General features: G+C 36.6%; 1 protein-coding gene across 3 annotated transcripts in view; it reads right to left on the bottom strand.

The window, feature by feature from the left end:
• Window positions 1-18,272, bottom strand: part of HFM1 (helicase for meiosis 1) — a 134,413-nt gene that overhangs the window by 89,466 nt on the left and 26,675 nt on the right. For 2 of the 3 annotated variants that reach the window (XM_005542761.4, XM_074001809.1), the window contains 2 exons: window positions 16,405-16,605; window positions 16,236-16,324 (listed from right to left, as the gene is read on the bottom strand). In XM_005542761.4, the coding sequence (XP_005542818.3) occupies window positions 16,236-16,324; window positions 16,405-16,605 (290 nt within the window). Of the gene's footprint in view, window positions 1-16,235; window positions 16,325-16,404; window positions 16,606-18,272 lie in introns of those variants that run through there. The other variant, XM_074001813.1, reaches the window with a different exon arrangement.

The raw sequence follows: 18,272 nt of genomic DNA, 5'->3' as shown, positions 1-18,272 counted from the left end.
GTTTGTTTTTGAGACAGACTTTCACTCTTGTTGCCTAGGCTGGAGTGCAATGGCACGATCTCAGCTCACTGCTACCTATGCCTTCCGGGTTCAAGCGATTCTCCTGCCTCAGCCTCCTCAGTAGCTAGGATTACAGGCATGTGCCACCACGCCTGGCTAATTTTGTGTTTTTAGTAGAGATGTAGTCTCCCCGTGTAGGCCAGGCTGGTCTCGAACTCAAAAGGAAATTTTAAGCAATAAGGGTCTACATTAAAAAAGAAGATGCTAAATAGACAGCCTAACATTATACCTACAGGAGCTAGCAAAAGAACAAACTAAATGCAAAGTTAGCAGAAGAAAGGAAATAATAAAGATCAGAAGAGAAATAAGTCAAATAGAGAACAACCACCAAAAACATATAGAAAATGATCAATAAAACCAAGACTTGGTTCTTTGAAAAAACAAACAAATATCTAGCTAGACTAAGAAAAAAAAAAGAGGAAACAAATAAAATAAAAATGAAACTGCAGAAATTACAACAGATGCCTCAGAAATTAAAGAAATCACAAGGGACTATTAAGAACAATTATATATTAATACCAACAAATTGGATAACATATAGGAAATGGACAAACTCCTAGAAAAATATAACCTGCTAAGTTTGAATCAGGAAGAAATAGAAAGCTTAAACAGACCAATAACACATAATGAGACTGAAGTAGTAATGAAAAATCTTCCAACAAGGAAAAGCCCAGAACCAGATAGCATCACAACTGAATTCTACCAAACATTCAAAGAAGAATCACTACCAATACTTCATAAACTATTCCAAAAAAATACAGCTAGAGGGAATACTTCCAAATATATTTTGTGAGGCTACTATCACTTTGATACCTAGGCCACATAAACACACTACAAGAAAACTATAGGCCAGTATCTCTGATGAATATTGACGCAAAAATCCTCAATAAAATGTAAGCAAACTGAATTCAACAACACATCAAAAAGGATTATACATCATGGCCAAGTGGATTTATTCCTGGCAAGAAAGTCTGGTTTAATACATGCAAATCAACCACTCTGATGTATCACATTAACAGAAGATAAAAAACACAAATCATCTCAATTGGTGCAGAAAAAGCATTTGACAACAAGTTCAACATCCTTTCTTGATAAAAATCTCTTAACACGCAAGCATATAAGGAAAACTTCTCAACTAACATAACAAAGGCCATTTATGAAAAATCCACAGCCAACATGATAATCAATGGGGAACAACTGAAAGCTTTTCCACTAAGATATAGTACAACACAGGGATGCCCACTCTCAATGCTTCTATTCAACATAGTACTGAAAGTACTAGCAAGAGCAATCAGATAAGAAAAAAATAAATAAAAGGAATTCAAATTTGAAAGGAAGAAGTAAAATTATCTTTATTTGCAGACATTACCTTGTATGTAAAAAAAATCAAAAACTCATTAAAAATACTTAGAACTAATAATTCAGTAAAGTTGCAGGATTCAAAATCAATATACAGAGATTAGTAGCATTTTTAAACACAAATAATAACTTAACTGAAAAAGAAATCTAGAAAACAATCCCAGTTATGATAGCATCAAAAAATAAAATGCTTAGGAATAAGTTTAATTAAGGAGATAAAGATCTGTACACTGAAAGCTATAAAACAATGGTGACAGAAATCCAAAACAAAAATAAATGGGAAGATATCCTGTGTTGATGGATTGAAAGAATCAATATTGTTAAAATGTCCATACTACCCAAAGAAGTACATATTCAATACAATCCTTATCAAAATTCCAATGGCATCCTTCATAGAAGAAAAAAAATCATAAAATTAGTCTGGAATCACAATAAACCCTGGATAGCGACAGCAAAACTGAGAAGGAAAAGAAAGTTGGAGATACACACTTTCTGATTTAAACGTATACTATAAAGCCACACTAACCAAAACAATATAGTACTTGCATAAAAACAGAAACACAGACCAATGGAACACAACAGAGAGCCCAGAAATAAGTCCAAAAATACACAGTCAACTAATTTTCCATCAGGGCACCAAAAGAAATGGGGAAACAATAGTTTCTTCCATGAATGAGGCTGGAAAAACAATTTCCATATCCAAAAGAATAAAATTGGACCCTTATACCATACACAAAAATCAACTCAAAAATAGCCAATTTAAAGAGGAACATAACTGATGTGATGGAGCTGAGAAACACAACACAAGAACTTCACAATGCAATCACAAGTATCAATAGCAGAATAGACCAAGTGGAGGAAAGAATCTCCAAGCTAGAAGATTATCTTTCTGAAATAAGGCAGGCAGACAAGAATACAAAAAAAAAAAAAAACAGAAGAAGAAGAAGAATAAGAATGAAAAGGAATGAACAAAACCTCCAAGAAATATGGGATTAAGTAAAGAAACCAAAATTACAACTAACTGGTACCTGAAAGAGACAGGGAGAATGAAACCACATTGGAAAACATACTACAACAGAACTTCCAGGAGAACTTCCCCAACCTAGCAAGACAGGACAGCATTCAAATTCAGGAAATGCACAGAACCCCAGTAAGATACTCCACATGAACATCAACCTGAAGAGACATAATCATCAGATTCTCCAACATTGAAATGAAATAAAAATATTAAGGGCAGCCAGAGAGAATGTCAGGTCACTACAAAGGGAAACTCATCAAACTAACAGTGGATCTCTCAGCAGAAAACCTACAAGCCAGAAGAGACTGGGAACCAATATTCAACATTCTTAAAGAAAAGAATTTCTAACCCAGAATTTCATATCTGGCCAAACTAAGCTGCATAAGCAAAGGATAAATAAGGTTCTTTTCAGAGAAGCAAATGCTGAGGGAAGTCACCAGGCCTGCCTTGCAAGAGTTCCTGAAGAAAGCACTAAATATGGAAAGGAGAAGCCATTACCAGCCACTACAAAAACACATTGAAGTTCACAGACCAGTGACACTATGAAGCAACCACATAAACAAGTCTGCAAAATAACCAGCTAGCATCATGATGACAGAATGAAATTCAAACATAACAATACTAATCTTAAATTGTACATGAGCTAAGTGCCCCAATTAAAAGGCACAGGATGGCAAGATGGATAAAGAGCCAAGACCCACTGGTATGCAGTCTTCAAGAGACCCATCTCATATGCAAAGACACACATAGACTCAAAATAAAGCAAGGAAGGAAAACTTACCAAGCAAATGGAAAATAGAAAAAGCAGGGGTTGCAATCCTAGTTTCTGACAAAATAGACTTTAAACCAACAAAGATCAAAAAAGACACAGAAGGGCATTACGTAATGGTAAAGGGATCAATGCAACAAGAAGAGCTAATGATCCTAAATATATATGCACCCAATACAGGAGCACTCAGATTCGTAAAGCAAGTTCTTAGAGATCTACAAAGAGACTCAGACTCCCACACAATAATAGTGGAGACTTTAACAACCCATTGCCAATATTAGACAGATCACTGAGACAGAAAATTAACAAAGATATTCAGGACCTGAACTCAGCTGTGGATCAAGTGGACCTGATTGACAGATACAGAACTTTCCACTCAAATTCAACAGAATATATATTCTTCTGATAGCTACATGGCATGTACTCTAAAACTGATTACATAATTGGAAGTAAAACACTTCTCAGCAAATACAAAAGAATGGAAATCATAACAAACAGTCTCTCAGACCAGAGCACAATCAAATTAGAACTCAAGATTAAGAAACACACTCAAAACCACACAACTACATGAAAACTGAACAACCTGCTCCTGAATGACTCTTATGTAAATAATAAAATTAAGGCAGAAATCAAGAAGTTCTTTGAAACTAATGAGAACAAAGAGACAACATACCAGAATCTCTGGGACACAGTTTAAAGCAGTGTTAAGAGAGAAACATATATATGCACCAAATTCCCCTACCAAAAAGCTAGAAAGATCCCAAGTTAACAACCTAACATCTCAGCTAAAAAAAAACTAGAGAACCAAGAGCAAACAAACCCCAAAGCTAGCAGAAGACAAGAAATAACGAAGATCAGAGCTGACTAAAGGAGACAGAGACATGAAAAAACTCTTCAAAAAAAAATCACCAAACCCAGGAGCTAGTTTTTTGAAAAACTTAATACAATAGATAGACTGCTAGCTAGACTAATAAAGAAGAAAGGAGAGAAGAATCAAATAAACACAATCAGAAATTATATGGGGGATATCACCACTGACCCCACAGAAATACAAACAACCATCAAAGAATACCATAAAGACCTTTACGCACATAAACTCGAAAATCTAGAAGAAATGGATAAAATCCTGGACACATACACTCTCCCAAGACTGAACCAGGAAGAAACTGAATCCCTGAATAGACCAATAATGAGTTCTGGAATTGAGACAGTAATAACTAGCCTACCAACCAAAAAAACCCCAGGACCAGAAAGATCCACAGCTAAATTCTACCACAGGTAGAAAGAAGAGCTGGCACCATTTCTACTGAAACTATTTCAAAAAATTGAAAAGGAGGGACTCCTCACTAACCCATTTATGAGGTCAGCATCATCCTGATACCAAAACCTGGTGGAGATAAACAAAAAAAGAAAACGTCAGAACACTATCCTTAATGAACACTCATGCAAAAAGCTTCAATAAAATACCGGCAAACTGAATCCAGCAGCACATCAGAAAGCTTACCCACCATGATCAAATTGGCTTCATCCCCAGGATGCAAAAGTGGTTCAACATACATAAACCAATAAATGTGATTTTAAAGACATTATTACCTCAATAGACGCAGAAAAGGCCTTCGATAAAATTCAACACTCCTTCATGTTAAAAACTCTCAACAAACTAGGTATTGAAGGAACATACCTCAAAATAATAAGAGCCATATATGACAAACCCATAGCCAATATCATATTGAATGGGCAAAAACTGGAATCATTCCCCTTGAAAACTGGCACAAGACAAGGATCCCTTCTCTCACCATTCCTATTCAACACAGTATTGGAAGTTCTGGCAAGGGCAATCAGGCAATAGAAATAAAGCATATTTAAATGGGAAGAGAGGAAGTCAAATTATCTTTGTTTACAGATGACATGATCCTATATTTGGAAAATCTCATCTTCTCAGCACAAAAGTTTCTTAAGCTATTAAGCAATTTCAGCAAATTCTCAGGATACAAAATCAATGTGCAAAAATCTCTAGCATTCCTATAGCCAACAGCAGGCAATCAGAGAGCCAAACCGTCTATGAACTCCCATTCACAACTGCTACAAAAAGAATAAAATACCTAGGAATACAGCAGCTAAGGAGGGAAGTAAAGAAACTTTTCAAGGAGACCTACAAACCACTGCTCAAAGAAATCAAAGTGGATACAAGCAAATAGAGAAACATTCCATGCTCATGGATAGGAAGAAACAATACTGTAAAAAATGACCATAGTGCCCAAAGTAATTTATACATTCAATGCTATTCCCACTAAACTATCATTGACATTCTTCACAGAATCAGAAAAAAACTATTTTAAAATTTGTATAGAACCAAATAGCCGAGATGATCCTAAGCAAGAACAAAGCTGGAGGTATGCTACCCAACTTCAAGCTATACTACAAAGCTACAGTAACCAAAACAGCATGGGACTAGTACAAGAACAGACACATAGACCAAAGGACAGAATGGAGAACTCAGAAATAAGATCACACACCTACAAACATCTGATCTTCAACAAATCTGACAAAAGCAAGCAATGGGGAAAGGACACCCTATTTAATAAATGGTGCTGGGAGAGCTGGCTAGCCATATGCAGAAAATTGAAACTGGACCCCTTCCTTACACCCTACACAAAAATTAACTCAAGACAGATTACAGACTTAAACTTAAAACCCAAAACTATAAAAACCCTAGAAGAAAATACCCTTCAGGCAATACCCTTCAGGATACAGGCACAGGCAAAGATTTCATGATGAAAACACCAAAAGCAATTGCAACAAAAGCAAAAATTGACAAATGGCATCAACTTAAAATTAAAATAAGGAGCTTCCACTCAGCAAAAGAAACTATCATGAGAGTAAACAGACAACCTACAGAACAGGAGAAAATTTTTGCAATCTATCTATCTGACAAAGATCTAATATCCAGAGTCTACGAGGAACTTAAACAAATTTACAAGAAAAAAAAACAACCCCATTAAAAAGTGGGCAATGGACATGAACAGACACTTCTCAAAAGACGACACACATGTGGCCAACAAACATTATGAAAAAAAGCTCAATATCACTGATCATTAGAGAAAAGTAAATCAAAACCACAGTGAGAGAGCATCTCATGCTATCTCATTTAATAATAATGGCAATTATTAAAAAGTCAAAAAACAACAGATGCTGGGGAGGTTGCAGAGAAAAAGCAATGCTTTTTTACACTGTTGCTAGTGTAAATTAGTTCAACCATTGTGGAAGACGTTGTGGCAATTTCTCAAAGACCTATAACCAGAAACACCTTTTGAGCTAGCAATCCCGTTACTGGGCATATACCCAAAGGAATATAAATTATTATTTTACAAGGCTACAAGAACAAATATGTTCATTGCAGCATTATTCACAATAGCAAAGACATGGAATCAACCTAAATGCCCATCAGTGATAGACTGGATAAAGAAAATGTGGCAGCTGGGTGGAGCAAGATGGCCGAATAGGAACAGCTCCAGTCTCCAGCTCCCAGCGTGAGTGACACAGAAGACAGGTGATTTCTGCATTTTCAACTGAGGTACTGGGTTCATCTCACTAGGGAGTGCCGGACAATTGGTGCTGGTCAGCTGCTGCAGCCCGACCAGCGAGAGCTGAAGTAGGGCGAGGCATCGCCTCACCTGGGAAGCGCAAGGGGGAAGGGAATCCCTTTTCCTAGCCAGGGGAACTGAGACACACAATACCTGGAAAATCGGGTAACTCCCACCCCAATACTGCGCTTTACCAAGGGTCTTAGCAAACGTGCACAACAGGAGATTATATCCCACACCTGGCCGGGAGGGTCCCACGCCCACAGAGCCTCCCTCATTGCTAGCACAGCAGTCTGCGATCCAACGGCAAGGCAGCAGCGAGGCTGGGGGAGGCGCACCTGCCATTGCTGAGGCTTAAGTAGGTAAACAAAGCCTCTGGGAAGCTGGAACTGGGTAGAGCTCACAGCAGCTCAAGGAGGCCTGCCTGTCTCTGTAGACTCCACCTCTGGGGACAGGGCACAGCTAAACAAAAACAACAACAACAAAAAAAAAGCAGCAGAAACCTCTGCAGACACAAACGACTCTGTCTGACAGCTTTGAAGAGAGCGGTGGATCTCCCAACACGGAGGTTGAGATCTGAGAATGGACAGACTGCCTGCTCAAGTGGGTCTCTGACTCCTGAGTAGCCTAACTGGGAGACATCCCCCACTAGGGGCAGACTGACACCCCACACCTCACACGGTGGAGTACATCCCTGAGAGGAAGCTTGCAAAGCAAGAATCAGACAGGTACACTCACTGTTCAGCAATATTCTATCTTCTGCAGCCTCTGCTGCTGACACCCAGGCAAATAGGGTCTGGAGTGGACCTCAAGCAATCTCCAACAGACCTACAGCTGAGGGTCCTGACTGTTAGAAGGAAAACTAACAAACAGGAAGGACACCCACACCAAAACCCCATTAGTACGTCACCATCATCAAAGACCAGAGGCAGATAAAACCACAAAGATGGGGAAAAAGCAGGGCAGAAAACCTGGAAATTCAAAAAATAAGAGCGCGTATCTCCCTCCAAAGGGACACAGCTCATCGCCAGCAATGGAACAAAGCTGGATGGAGAATGACTTTGACGAGATGAGAGATGAAGGCTTCAGTCCATCAAACTTCTTAGAGCTAAAGGAGGAATTGCATACCCAGCGCAAAGAAACTAAAAATCTTGAAAAAAAAGTGGAAGAATTGATAACTAGAATAATTAATGCAGAGAAGGCCGTAAACGAACTGACAGAAATGAAAACCATGACACGAGAAATACGTGACACATGCACAAGCTTCAGTAACTGACTCGATCAACTGGAATAAAGAGTATCAGCAATTGAGGATCAAATGAATGAAATGAAGCGAGAAGAGAAATCTAAAGAAAAAAGAAGAAAAAGAAATGAACAAAGCCTGCAAGAAGTATGGGATTATGTAAAAAGACCAAATCTACGTCTGATTGGGGTGCCTGAAAGTGACGGGGAAAATGGAATCAAGTTGGAAAACACTCTTCAGGATATCATCCAGGAGAACTTCCCCAACCTAGTAGGGCAGGCCAACATTCAAATTCAGGAAATACAGAGAACGCCACAAAGATACTCCTCGAGAAGAGCAACTCCAAGACACATAATTGTCAGATTCACCAAAGTTGAAATGAAGGAAAAAATCTTAAAGGCAGCCAGAGAGAAAGGTCGGGTTACCCACAAAGGGAAGCCCATCAGACTAACAGCAGGTCTCTCAGCAGAAACTCTCCAAGCCAGAAGAGAGTGAGGGGCCAATATTCAACATTCTTAAAGAAAAGAATTTTCAACCCAGAATTTCATATCCAGCCAAACTAAGTTTCACAAGTGAAGGAGAAATAAAATCCTTTACAGATAAGCAAATGCTTAGAGATTTTGTCACCACCAGGCCTGCCTTACAAGAGACCCTGAAGGAAGCACTAAACATGGAAAGGTACAACCGGTACCGGCCATTGCAAAAACATGCCAAAATGTAAAGACCATCGAGGCTAGGAAGAAACTGCATCAACTAACGAGCAAAATAACCAGTTAATATCATAATGGCAGGATGAAGTTCACACGTAACAATATTAACCTTAAGTGTAAATGGACTAAATGCTCCAATTAAAAGACACAGACTGGCAAACTGGATAAAGAGTCAAGACCCATCAGTCTGCTGTATTCAGGAGACACATCTCACATGCAGAGACACACATAGGCTCAAAATAAAGGGATGGAGAAAGATCTACCAAGGAAATGGAGAACCAAACAAAGCAGGGGTTGCAATACTAGTCTCTGATAAAACAGACTTTAAACCGTCAAAGATCAAAAGATACAAAGAAGGCCATTACATAATGGTAAAGGGATCAATTCAACAGGAAGAGCTAACTATCCTACTATCCTAAATATATATGCACCCAATACAGGAGCACCCAGATTCATAAAGCAAGTCCTTAGAGACTTACAAAGAGACTTAGACTCCCATACAATAATGATGGGAGACTTCAACACCCCACTGTCAACATTAGACAGATCAACGAGCCAGAAAGTTAACAAGGATATCCAGGAATTGAACTCATCTCTGCAGCAAGCAGACCTAATAGACATCTACAGAACTCTCCACCCCAAATCAACAGAATTTACATTCATCTCAGCACCACATCACACTTATTCCAAAATTGACCACATAATTGGAAGTAAAGCACTCCTCACTCAGCAAATGTACAAAAACAGAAATTATAACAAACTGTCTCTCAGACCACAGTGCAATCAAACTAGAACTGAGGACTAAGAAACTCAATCAAAACCGCTCAACTACATGGAAACTGAACAACCTGCTCCTGAATGACTACTGGGTACATAACGAAATGAAGGCAGAAATAAAGTTGTTCTTTGAAACCATGAGAACAAAGATACAACATACCAGAATCTCTGGGACACATTTAAAGCAGTGTGTAGAGGGAAATTTATACCACTAAATGCCCACAAGAGAAAGCTGGAAAGATCTAAAATTGACACCCTAACATCACAATTAAAAGAACTACAGAAGCAAGAGCAAACACATTCAAAAGCTAGCAGAAGGCAAGAAATAACTAAGATCAGAGCAGAACTGAAGGAGATAGAGACACAAAAAACCCTCCAAAAAATCAATGAATCCAGGAGTTGGTTTTTTGAAAACATCAACAAAATTGATAGACCGCTAGCAAGACTATATAATAAAGAAGAAAAGAGAGAAGAATCAAATAGATGCAATAAAAAATGATAAAGGGGATATCACCACCAACCCCACAGAAATACAAACTACCATCAGAGAATACTATAAACACCTCTATGCCAATAAACTAGAAAAATCTAGAAGAAATGGATAATTTCCTGGACACTTACACTCTCCCAAGACTAAACCAGGAAGAAGCTGAATCCCTGAATAGACCAATAACAAGCTCTGAAATTGAGGCAATAATTAATAGCCTACCAACCAAAAAAAGTCCAGGACCAGATGGATTCACAGCTGAATTCTACCAGAGGTACAAGGAGGAGCCGGTACCATTCCTTCTGAAACTATTCCAATCAATAGAAAAAGGGAATCCTCCCTAACTTTATGAGGCCAACATCATCCTGATACCAAAGCCTGGCAGAGACACAACAAAAAAAGAGAATTTTAGACCAATATCCCTGATTAAAATCGATGCAAAAATCCTCAATAAAATACTGGCAAACCAGATCCAGCAGCACATCAAAAAGCTTATCCACCATGATCAAGTGGGCTTCATCCCTGGGATGCAAGGCTGGTTCAATATACCCAAATCAATAAATGTAATCCAGCATATAAACAGAACCAAAGACAAAAACCACATGATTATCTCAATAGATGCAGAAAAGACCTTTGACAAAATTCAACAGCCCTTCATGCTAAAAACTCTCAATAAATTCGGTATTGATGGAACACATCTCAAAATCATAAGAGCTATTTATGACAAACCCACAGCCAATATCATACTGAATGGGCAAAAACTGGAAAAATTTCCTTTGAAAACTGGCACAAGATAGGGATGCCCTCTCTCACCACTCCTATTCAACATACTGTTGGAAGTTCTGGCTAGGGCAATCAGGCAAGAGAAAGAAATCAAGGGTATTCAGTTAGGAAAAGAAGAAGTCAAATTGTCCCTGTTTGCAGATGACATGATTGTATATTTAGAAAACCCCATTGTCTCAGCCCAAAATTCCTTAAGCTGATAAGCAACTTCAGCAAAGTCTCAGGATACAAAATTAATGTGCAAAAATCACAAGCATTCTTATACACCAGTAACAGACAAACAGAGAGCCAAATCATGAATGAACTTCCATTCACAATTGCTTCAAAGAGAATAAAATACCTAGGAATCCAACTTACAAAGGATGTAAAGGACCTCTTCAAGGAGAACTACAAACCACTGCTCAGTGAAGTAAAAGAGGACACAAACAAATGGAAGAACATACCATGCTCATGGATAGGAAGAATCAATATCGTGAAAATGGCCATACTGCCCAAGGTAATTTATAGATTCAATGCCATTCCCATCAAGCTACCAATGAGTTTCTTCACAGAATTGAAAAAACTGCTTTAAAGTTCATATGGAATCAAAAAAGAGCCCGCATTGCCAAGACAATCTTAACTCAAAAGAACAAAGCTGGAGGCATCACACTACCTAACTTCAAACTATACTACAAGGCTACAGTAACCAAAACAGCATGGTACTGGTACCAAAACAGAGATATAGACCAATGGAACAGAACAGAGTCCTCAGAAATAATACCACACATCTACAGCCATCTGATCTTTGACAAACCTGAGAAAAACAAGAAATGGGGAAAGGATTCCCTATTTAATAAATAGTGCTGGGAAAATTGGCTAGCCATAAGTTGAAAGCTGAAACTGCAGATTGGTACAGCCATTATGGAATCAGTATTGAAATTCTAAAGATATTAAAAGTGGAATTACATTATTACCCAGTTCTTCTCTGGGTATATACCCAAACAAGAAATCATTACCTCATAAAGATATCTGCACTCCCACGTTCCTTGCAGACTGTTCATAATACTTAAGATATGGAAAAAGCCTAAAGGTCTGCTGATGAACTAATGCATGAGAAAAATGTGGTATGTGTGTATAGTACACACACACACACAATGGATTATCCAGCCTTATAAAAGAATGAGATTCTGCCATTTGCCACAACATGGCTGGACCTGGAGGCCATTGCTAAGACACTAAATGAAATAAGCCAGTCATAGAAAGAAAAATATTGCATGTTCTCACTCATATCTGAAAGCTTTTTTAAAAAAGTCAAATATACAGAGATACAGAATAAAATAGTAGTTATCAGAGGCAGGAAGGGTGAGAACAGGAGAAGAAATGGGGAGATGTAGGTCAAAGGATACACAGAAAAGCAGATACATAACATGAACAAGTCTAAAGACCTAGTGTACAACATGAAGACTACAGTTAATAAAATTGTTTTGGATTAGGGATTCTTGTTAAGTAGATTTAGCTGCTCTTGTCAAAAAAATAACTATGTGAGATGAGAGATATATTAATTTGCATCACTATAGTAACCATTTTACTAGCTATATGAATCACATAACATCATGTTGTAAACCTCAAATATGCCATATAAAATTTACTTTTTAAAAAGAACTAGGTTAAATTAAAAGAGAAGAGGAAGTTAAGAAAGTGTGTTGATAATTTGAAAATGAATTCTGGGTACATTAAAAGATTTTAGAAGTTGGTAGGCTTGGTTCTTAAATATATAAAGACATCTAGTATTTTTCTATTTCATTGTTGCAGATATGACACTAGGACTAATTATTTTTATGGTAACACTCATGACATTTTTAAGGATTCACAATGGAATGAAGATAAGGAAAGAGGAAAGGGCATGTTACTATTAAGTACAAACTTTGCTACCCTCTGTTAGGTATCTTAGAAATGTTGCCTATTTAATCATCATAGAAACAATGTGAGATGATTGATTCTCACATATACAATATTGATTAAGAAATTGAAGTTGAGAGATTAAGTAATATGCCCAATTGTACACAGCTAGTAAAAGTAGCAGCACTGTAATTCAAATCTGACTCTAACTCCAGTATGTTCCTGGAAAAACAACAACAACAACAAAAAAAAACAAGAATAAACAAGGAGATAAAGGAAAAATAAGGGGCAAAGACTGAAGAAATAAGAGAGTTAAAGGAGAGAGAAACTTTTCATTAGTAATTAGGTAAGAGTAGGAAATGAGAAAAGGAATTAAGATATATGTTTGCCAAAAAATGATTATCTGAAGCAAAATTAGGAAATTTGTGTGCAACAGAAATAAGGGAGTGGATGAAATGTAAATTAGTTTTAAGGGAACTTAGAGTATATTTCAATTCCCTGGTCACATGGATGAGTTCAGCTCAAAAATGTTAATTATTATGTATTCACCTTAGGACACCAGATATTTCTATGTGAATGATGCCGCCATTGCACAAAGAATTCCATAAGTCTTTCAAAACCGCCTTCAGAGTTAAATTTATGAGCAAGAAAACAAGCCTCATTACTTGATCCCCACATCTTGTTTCTGACAAAAAGTGGTATGATCCAACCTGATCATCTAGTTTATTCACCCAACAAGTAGAAAGCTTCAAATTGTTTATAGCTACTTACAGTCTCTCTACCCTATACCTACACTTTATTTAAAATGCCAGTTTGCCTTTATTCTATTACTAGTTTTATAATGAACTGGTCAATGTTTTTGAAACCCCATCTTTGTTATAAAAACTTAGAAAATTAATAAGAATGCTATAAAACTACATGCAGTTGGTATAAAAATTATTAATCATTATTTGATGGCATTCTTATCTTATTAGCAGTAATTTCACTTTCTACCTTTCTATCTACTTCTCAGACTTCATCTACTTTTTGGCTGTGAGCTCTTTGTTGGTTTTTCTCATTCTGTCTTGCTCTCTACTGTTTCTTATTGCTTAATCTTGCTTTGTTGATGTGTATTATAAAAGAACTACTCTATAGTCTTCACATCCTAGAGATTTTTCATATGGTAGTAACTAAGAAGATCAAGTTAAATCCTTTAACTGGAAGGAAAAGTGTCAAAATAGTATCTAGAGGGTGAATAAGTGGCTATGTTTGTAATGCTTTAATAGACTATCTTTATAGTCTACCTTTTTAGTGGACTAAAAAAAAAAAAAAAACCAAAGAATGTAAAGAAGACTAAATTGGCTCCTCTAGGCTTGCTACATGTCTTTGGTTGACAAGCAACCAGAGGTGGTGGCAAAAGAACAGAATGGTAACTGGAAAGCTGATCTGACCCAAAGCAGAGAGAAGTATATTCCCCCACCATACAAAATTAGGCAGAAAAATAAGTATCTGCCTATATCCACATGTCCAATTTTAGTCTGAGGTCTACCACTAAACATATTTACTGATTTCCAGAAGTTATTAACAATAATAATAAGTAATGTTCATTACATAGTAATCATGTGCTAGCACTCTGCTGAGACCTTCTGCTATAATTTGGATGCTGTCCATTTAAATCTTATGCTAAATTGAAATCCCGAGTGTTGGAGGTGAGGCGTGGTAGGAAGTGAATAGATCATGGCGACAGATCCCTAATGGCTTGGTGCTGTCCTCACAACAGTGAGTGAGTTCTTGTGACATCCAGTTGCTTAAAAGTGTATGGCACCCCCCGACCCCTGCTCCTGCTCTCACCATGTGAAACACCAACTCAACCTTTGCCTTCTGCCATAACTGTAAGCAGCCCAAGGCCTAGCCAGAAGCCAAGCAGATGCTGGTGCCATGTTTCCTGTACAGCCTGCAAAACTGTGAGCCAATTAAACCTCTCTTCTTTATAAATTACCCAGTCTTAGAAATTTCTTTATATCAATGCAAGAATGACCTAACACACCTGCTAAGATTGAGTGGTAAGCAGGATGAACATGAGTCCCCCTTTCCTGAAGAAGTTGATAATCTAATGAATGGAAAAGATATTAAAATAACTATTAAACAAAAGTATATTATAATTACAGTGAGTACTATGAAATAAAGTACAGGTTGGTTATAAAAGTAAATACAGGGAAACTGATGACTATGGAAAACTGATATTAAAGTTTAGACATGAAGGATAAATAGGAGTTAGGTAAAAACCATTCCAGTAAAAGAAAGCATGATGCAAGATGATGCTGTACAGAGTAACAGTTTGGTGTATTCACAGAACACAGAGGTTAATACAGCTTGACCATGGTGAGTAAAGGGGAAGAATGGTCATGATAAGTCTGGAGAATTGGCTAGGCATCACATTATATGGGCTATTGCAGGCTACACTAAGGATTTAGCATTTAATCCCCAGGACAAGAAGAAGCTATTAAAGGGTTTTAGGCAGGAAACTGACATTTAGATTTGCAATCTCACAAAATCTATGCTATGCAGAGAACAAAGTGGGATAAGAGTGTGTGTGTGTGCAGCGATTAAAGAAAAGGATACAGCCTAGGCAAGAGATTAATAGTGACTTGAATTAGGGAAGTGGCAGTGTTGATGGAGACAAAATGACATATTTGAGATATATTTAGAAGTAAGAATAAACAGGACTTTTAATTGATTGTCTATGAGATATAAGGTGAAGAAGATATTAGTGATAGTTTTCTGCTATGAGTAACTAGGGAGATAATGTATAATTAAGATGGGGAACACTGGAGAAGGAACTAGTCTGACAGCAAGAACCAAGGTTCTATTTCATACATACTGAGTTTGAGATGACTGTCGGTAGACATACAATTGGATTCAGTTACACAGATGGGCTACAGGCCTGGAGCTCAGTAGGGAAGTCTGGGCTGAAGGCATAAATGTGGGAATGCATAGACATGCATAAATATTATTTGAAGTTCATGTGAGTAGTTACAAACAACTAAGAGTGTGGAATTAGAAAGAATGAACCTCAGATACACTCACTCGAATGACAACATTTAAGAGTCAGGTAGAAGAGGTGAAAAGGGGACTGAGAACGAGCAGCCTGCAAAGTAGGAAGAAAATCAGTAGAAATGGTCATGGAAGCACAGAACCCAGAGTGTTTAAGTAAGGTGGAAGTGGCCAAACATGATAGAAAGTCCTTAAAGATTAATTCGCAAGATCAGCTTTAGTGAAAGACTATAAAAGATGTTGGATTGAAATTAGGTTAAAAAAAAATTGACAGTAGTATGGATAATCTTTATCATTCAAGAAATCTGACCATCAGATTATCAGTATGGATAATCTTTATCATTCAAGAAACCTGGATCACCCCTGCACTAAGACTCATTATCTCACTTAATCCTCAAAATTACCATTATCCTTATTTTATAGATGAGGACACTGAGGTTTACCCCAAGGTTATGGGACAAGCCTAATTTTCTCATCTCATCTAGATGAGCCCTAAAAGTCCTTCTACTTCCATGAAAAAATGAAAAACTATACCTCTGTTTCTGTTCCACAGTCATAATAAATTTAGCATCTTTCACAAGAACAGAAGCAGCCTGTTGCACACCCTTCCTTGTTGCACAAAACTGAAAATAAATTCATAACTTTTGTATTAATCATGTTAAAAACTGAATATACTAAAAAATAAGCTATCAACAATCCATACCACAAGTGTGGGTTTCTGATCAGAATACATTTGTATAACACTGGCAATTTTGTAGTTGAGGGTTAAATCAAACTTAAATTCAGTTTGGTTACTGCTGCAGGGAAATCCAAGGACCACTTTCTGAAGTTTCACTGGTCTGTGGCTCTCATCCATTTTCAGACATACAGCTGGTCTTTCACCATCTGAAAGCCATTCTGCAATCTTTAAAACACAAAAACATGTGCATTAAAACTTTCTTCTAGTAAAGTTTTATTGCTAAAAACAACCCAATTACAGATCACTTTAAGGTCAAGCTATAAAAGTATTTAATCAAGTATACTGTCTTTTTCAATATTACATATTCCATTAATATTATTCTGTTGATATAGTGGTCAACACTACCAACAGTAGTATTTCAAGATTATACCCACTTTTCATCATGGTAAACTTCCAATTAGTTATTATTAGTTTTATTTTCCTTCATAAGAATCCCAAAGAAAAATTAAAATCAGTTTTGTCACAGAGACCAAATTTCTCACTATCATTTTACCTTCTTTGCTATTTTTGAAAACTATGCCTCAAAATAGCTGACATCTCTTTTGTGTTGTCCTAAATATTAGATAAATAGTAGCAAAGTAATAGTTGGTTTAGGTTTGCAAGGGTTGACAAGTTTTTAAGCAGACAACAAACACTTGAGAGATGCCAGTGCCAAAAGCAAACTTCAGACTCAACCTAGAGTCACTAGTTAGTTTCTGGAACTGTGGTAAGCAATCTTTATCTTTACATAGCCCAGTTAATAATCAGGCTCCATGCCCAGCTATGAAACTGACTGTTGTTTTGACAGGAAGAAAACATTAAAATAGTTTCAAGGGTATCATGAGTAGGGATAAGATCACACAAGAATTTACAGTTTGAGGGGAGCAGAAGGCCAAGAATAAAGACCTTAATTTAGGGGAAAACGGAGGAAGAAGATCTGACAAAGAGACAGAGAAACAGCATTCACAGAAGTAGTGTTTATCGCAAAGGGGAAAAGTTTGATGAATTAGAGAGTACTAGTACATAATAATGGCTTACAAGTAAGTAAGAAAAATTTAGTATCCCAAAGTGAAAAAAAGGCAAATGACATAATCTGGCAAGTTTTTAAAAAAGAACTTAAAGTAGTTGATAAATATATTAAAAATATTTGCTTTAGTAGAAATCAAAGAAGCAAAAAAATTTTAAATGAGATACCACACTAAACAATAAATCCTGTAAATATTTAAAAATAATAACAGCAATAATAATTCCGCTATTAAACGATCCAGTGTTAGGATACAGGAAAATAGCTTCTGGTAGAAGTGTAAATGAATATAACATTTATTGAAAGAAGTGCTTCTTTAGAGTTTTATATACCCTTTGATTCAGTTATTTCATTCTAAAAGTTCACCCTAAGGAAATAATCATGGATGTTTCAGATATATTAATTTCACTCTGTTTACAATAGCAAAAATTGGAAATAATCTTCCATTATTACATTGTTTGATAAATAAATTACAATAAAACCACAAAAATAGTACTGAAGAATATTTAATGATATAAAAATGTTTATAGATGAAATGCAGGTCAAAAAAAAGAGTATATACATTATGATTCCTACATGCTTACAAAAAAAAGTATATACATTATGCTTCCTACATGTGGAAAGACAAACACTAGGATTTAGTTTTGTTGTTTTAATAAACTTTAAATTTTTCTATATTATTCTTGACAAATACGAACAAAATAAGCTGTCATTTTAAGAACAAGAAAATGATTAATTGTGCCAAATTAACGATAAAGACAAAATATTCCATTGGAATAAACAATATAGTGGCTATTTGTGAAAACAATTTCTAAGAAGTAGTAGGGGA

The sequence above is a fragment of the Macaca fascicularis genome, chromosome 1, assembly GCF_037993035.2.
Source record: "Macaca fascicularis isolate 582-1 chromosome 1, T2T-MFA8v1.1".
Taxonomy (NCBI): Eukaryota; Metazoa; Chordata; class Mammalia; order Primates; family Cercopithecidae; genus Macaca; species Macaca fascicularis.
This window is presented reverse-complemented; position numbering and strand designations above follow the sequence as displayed.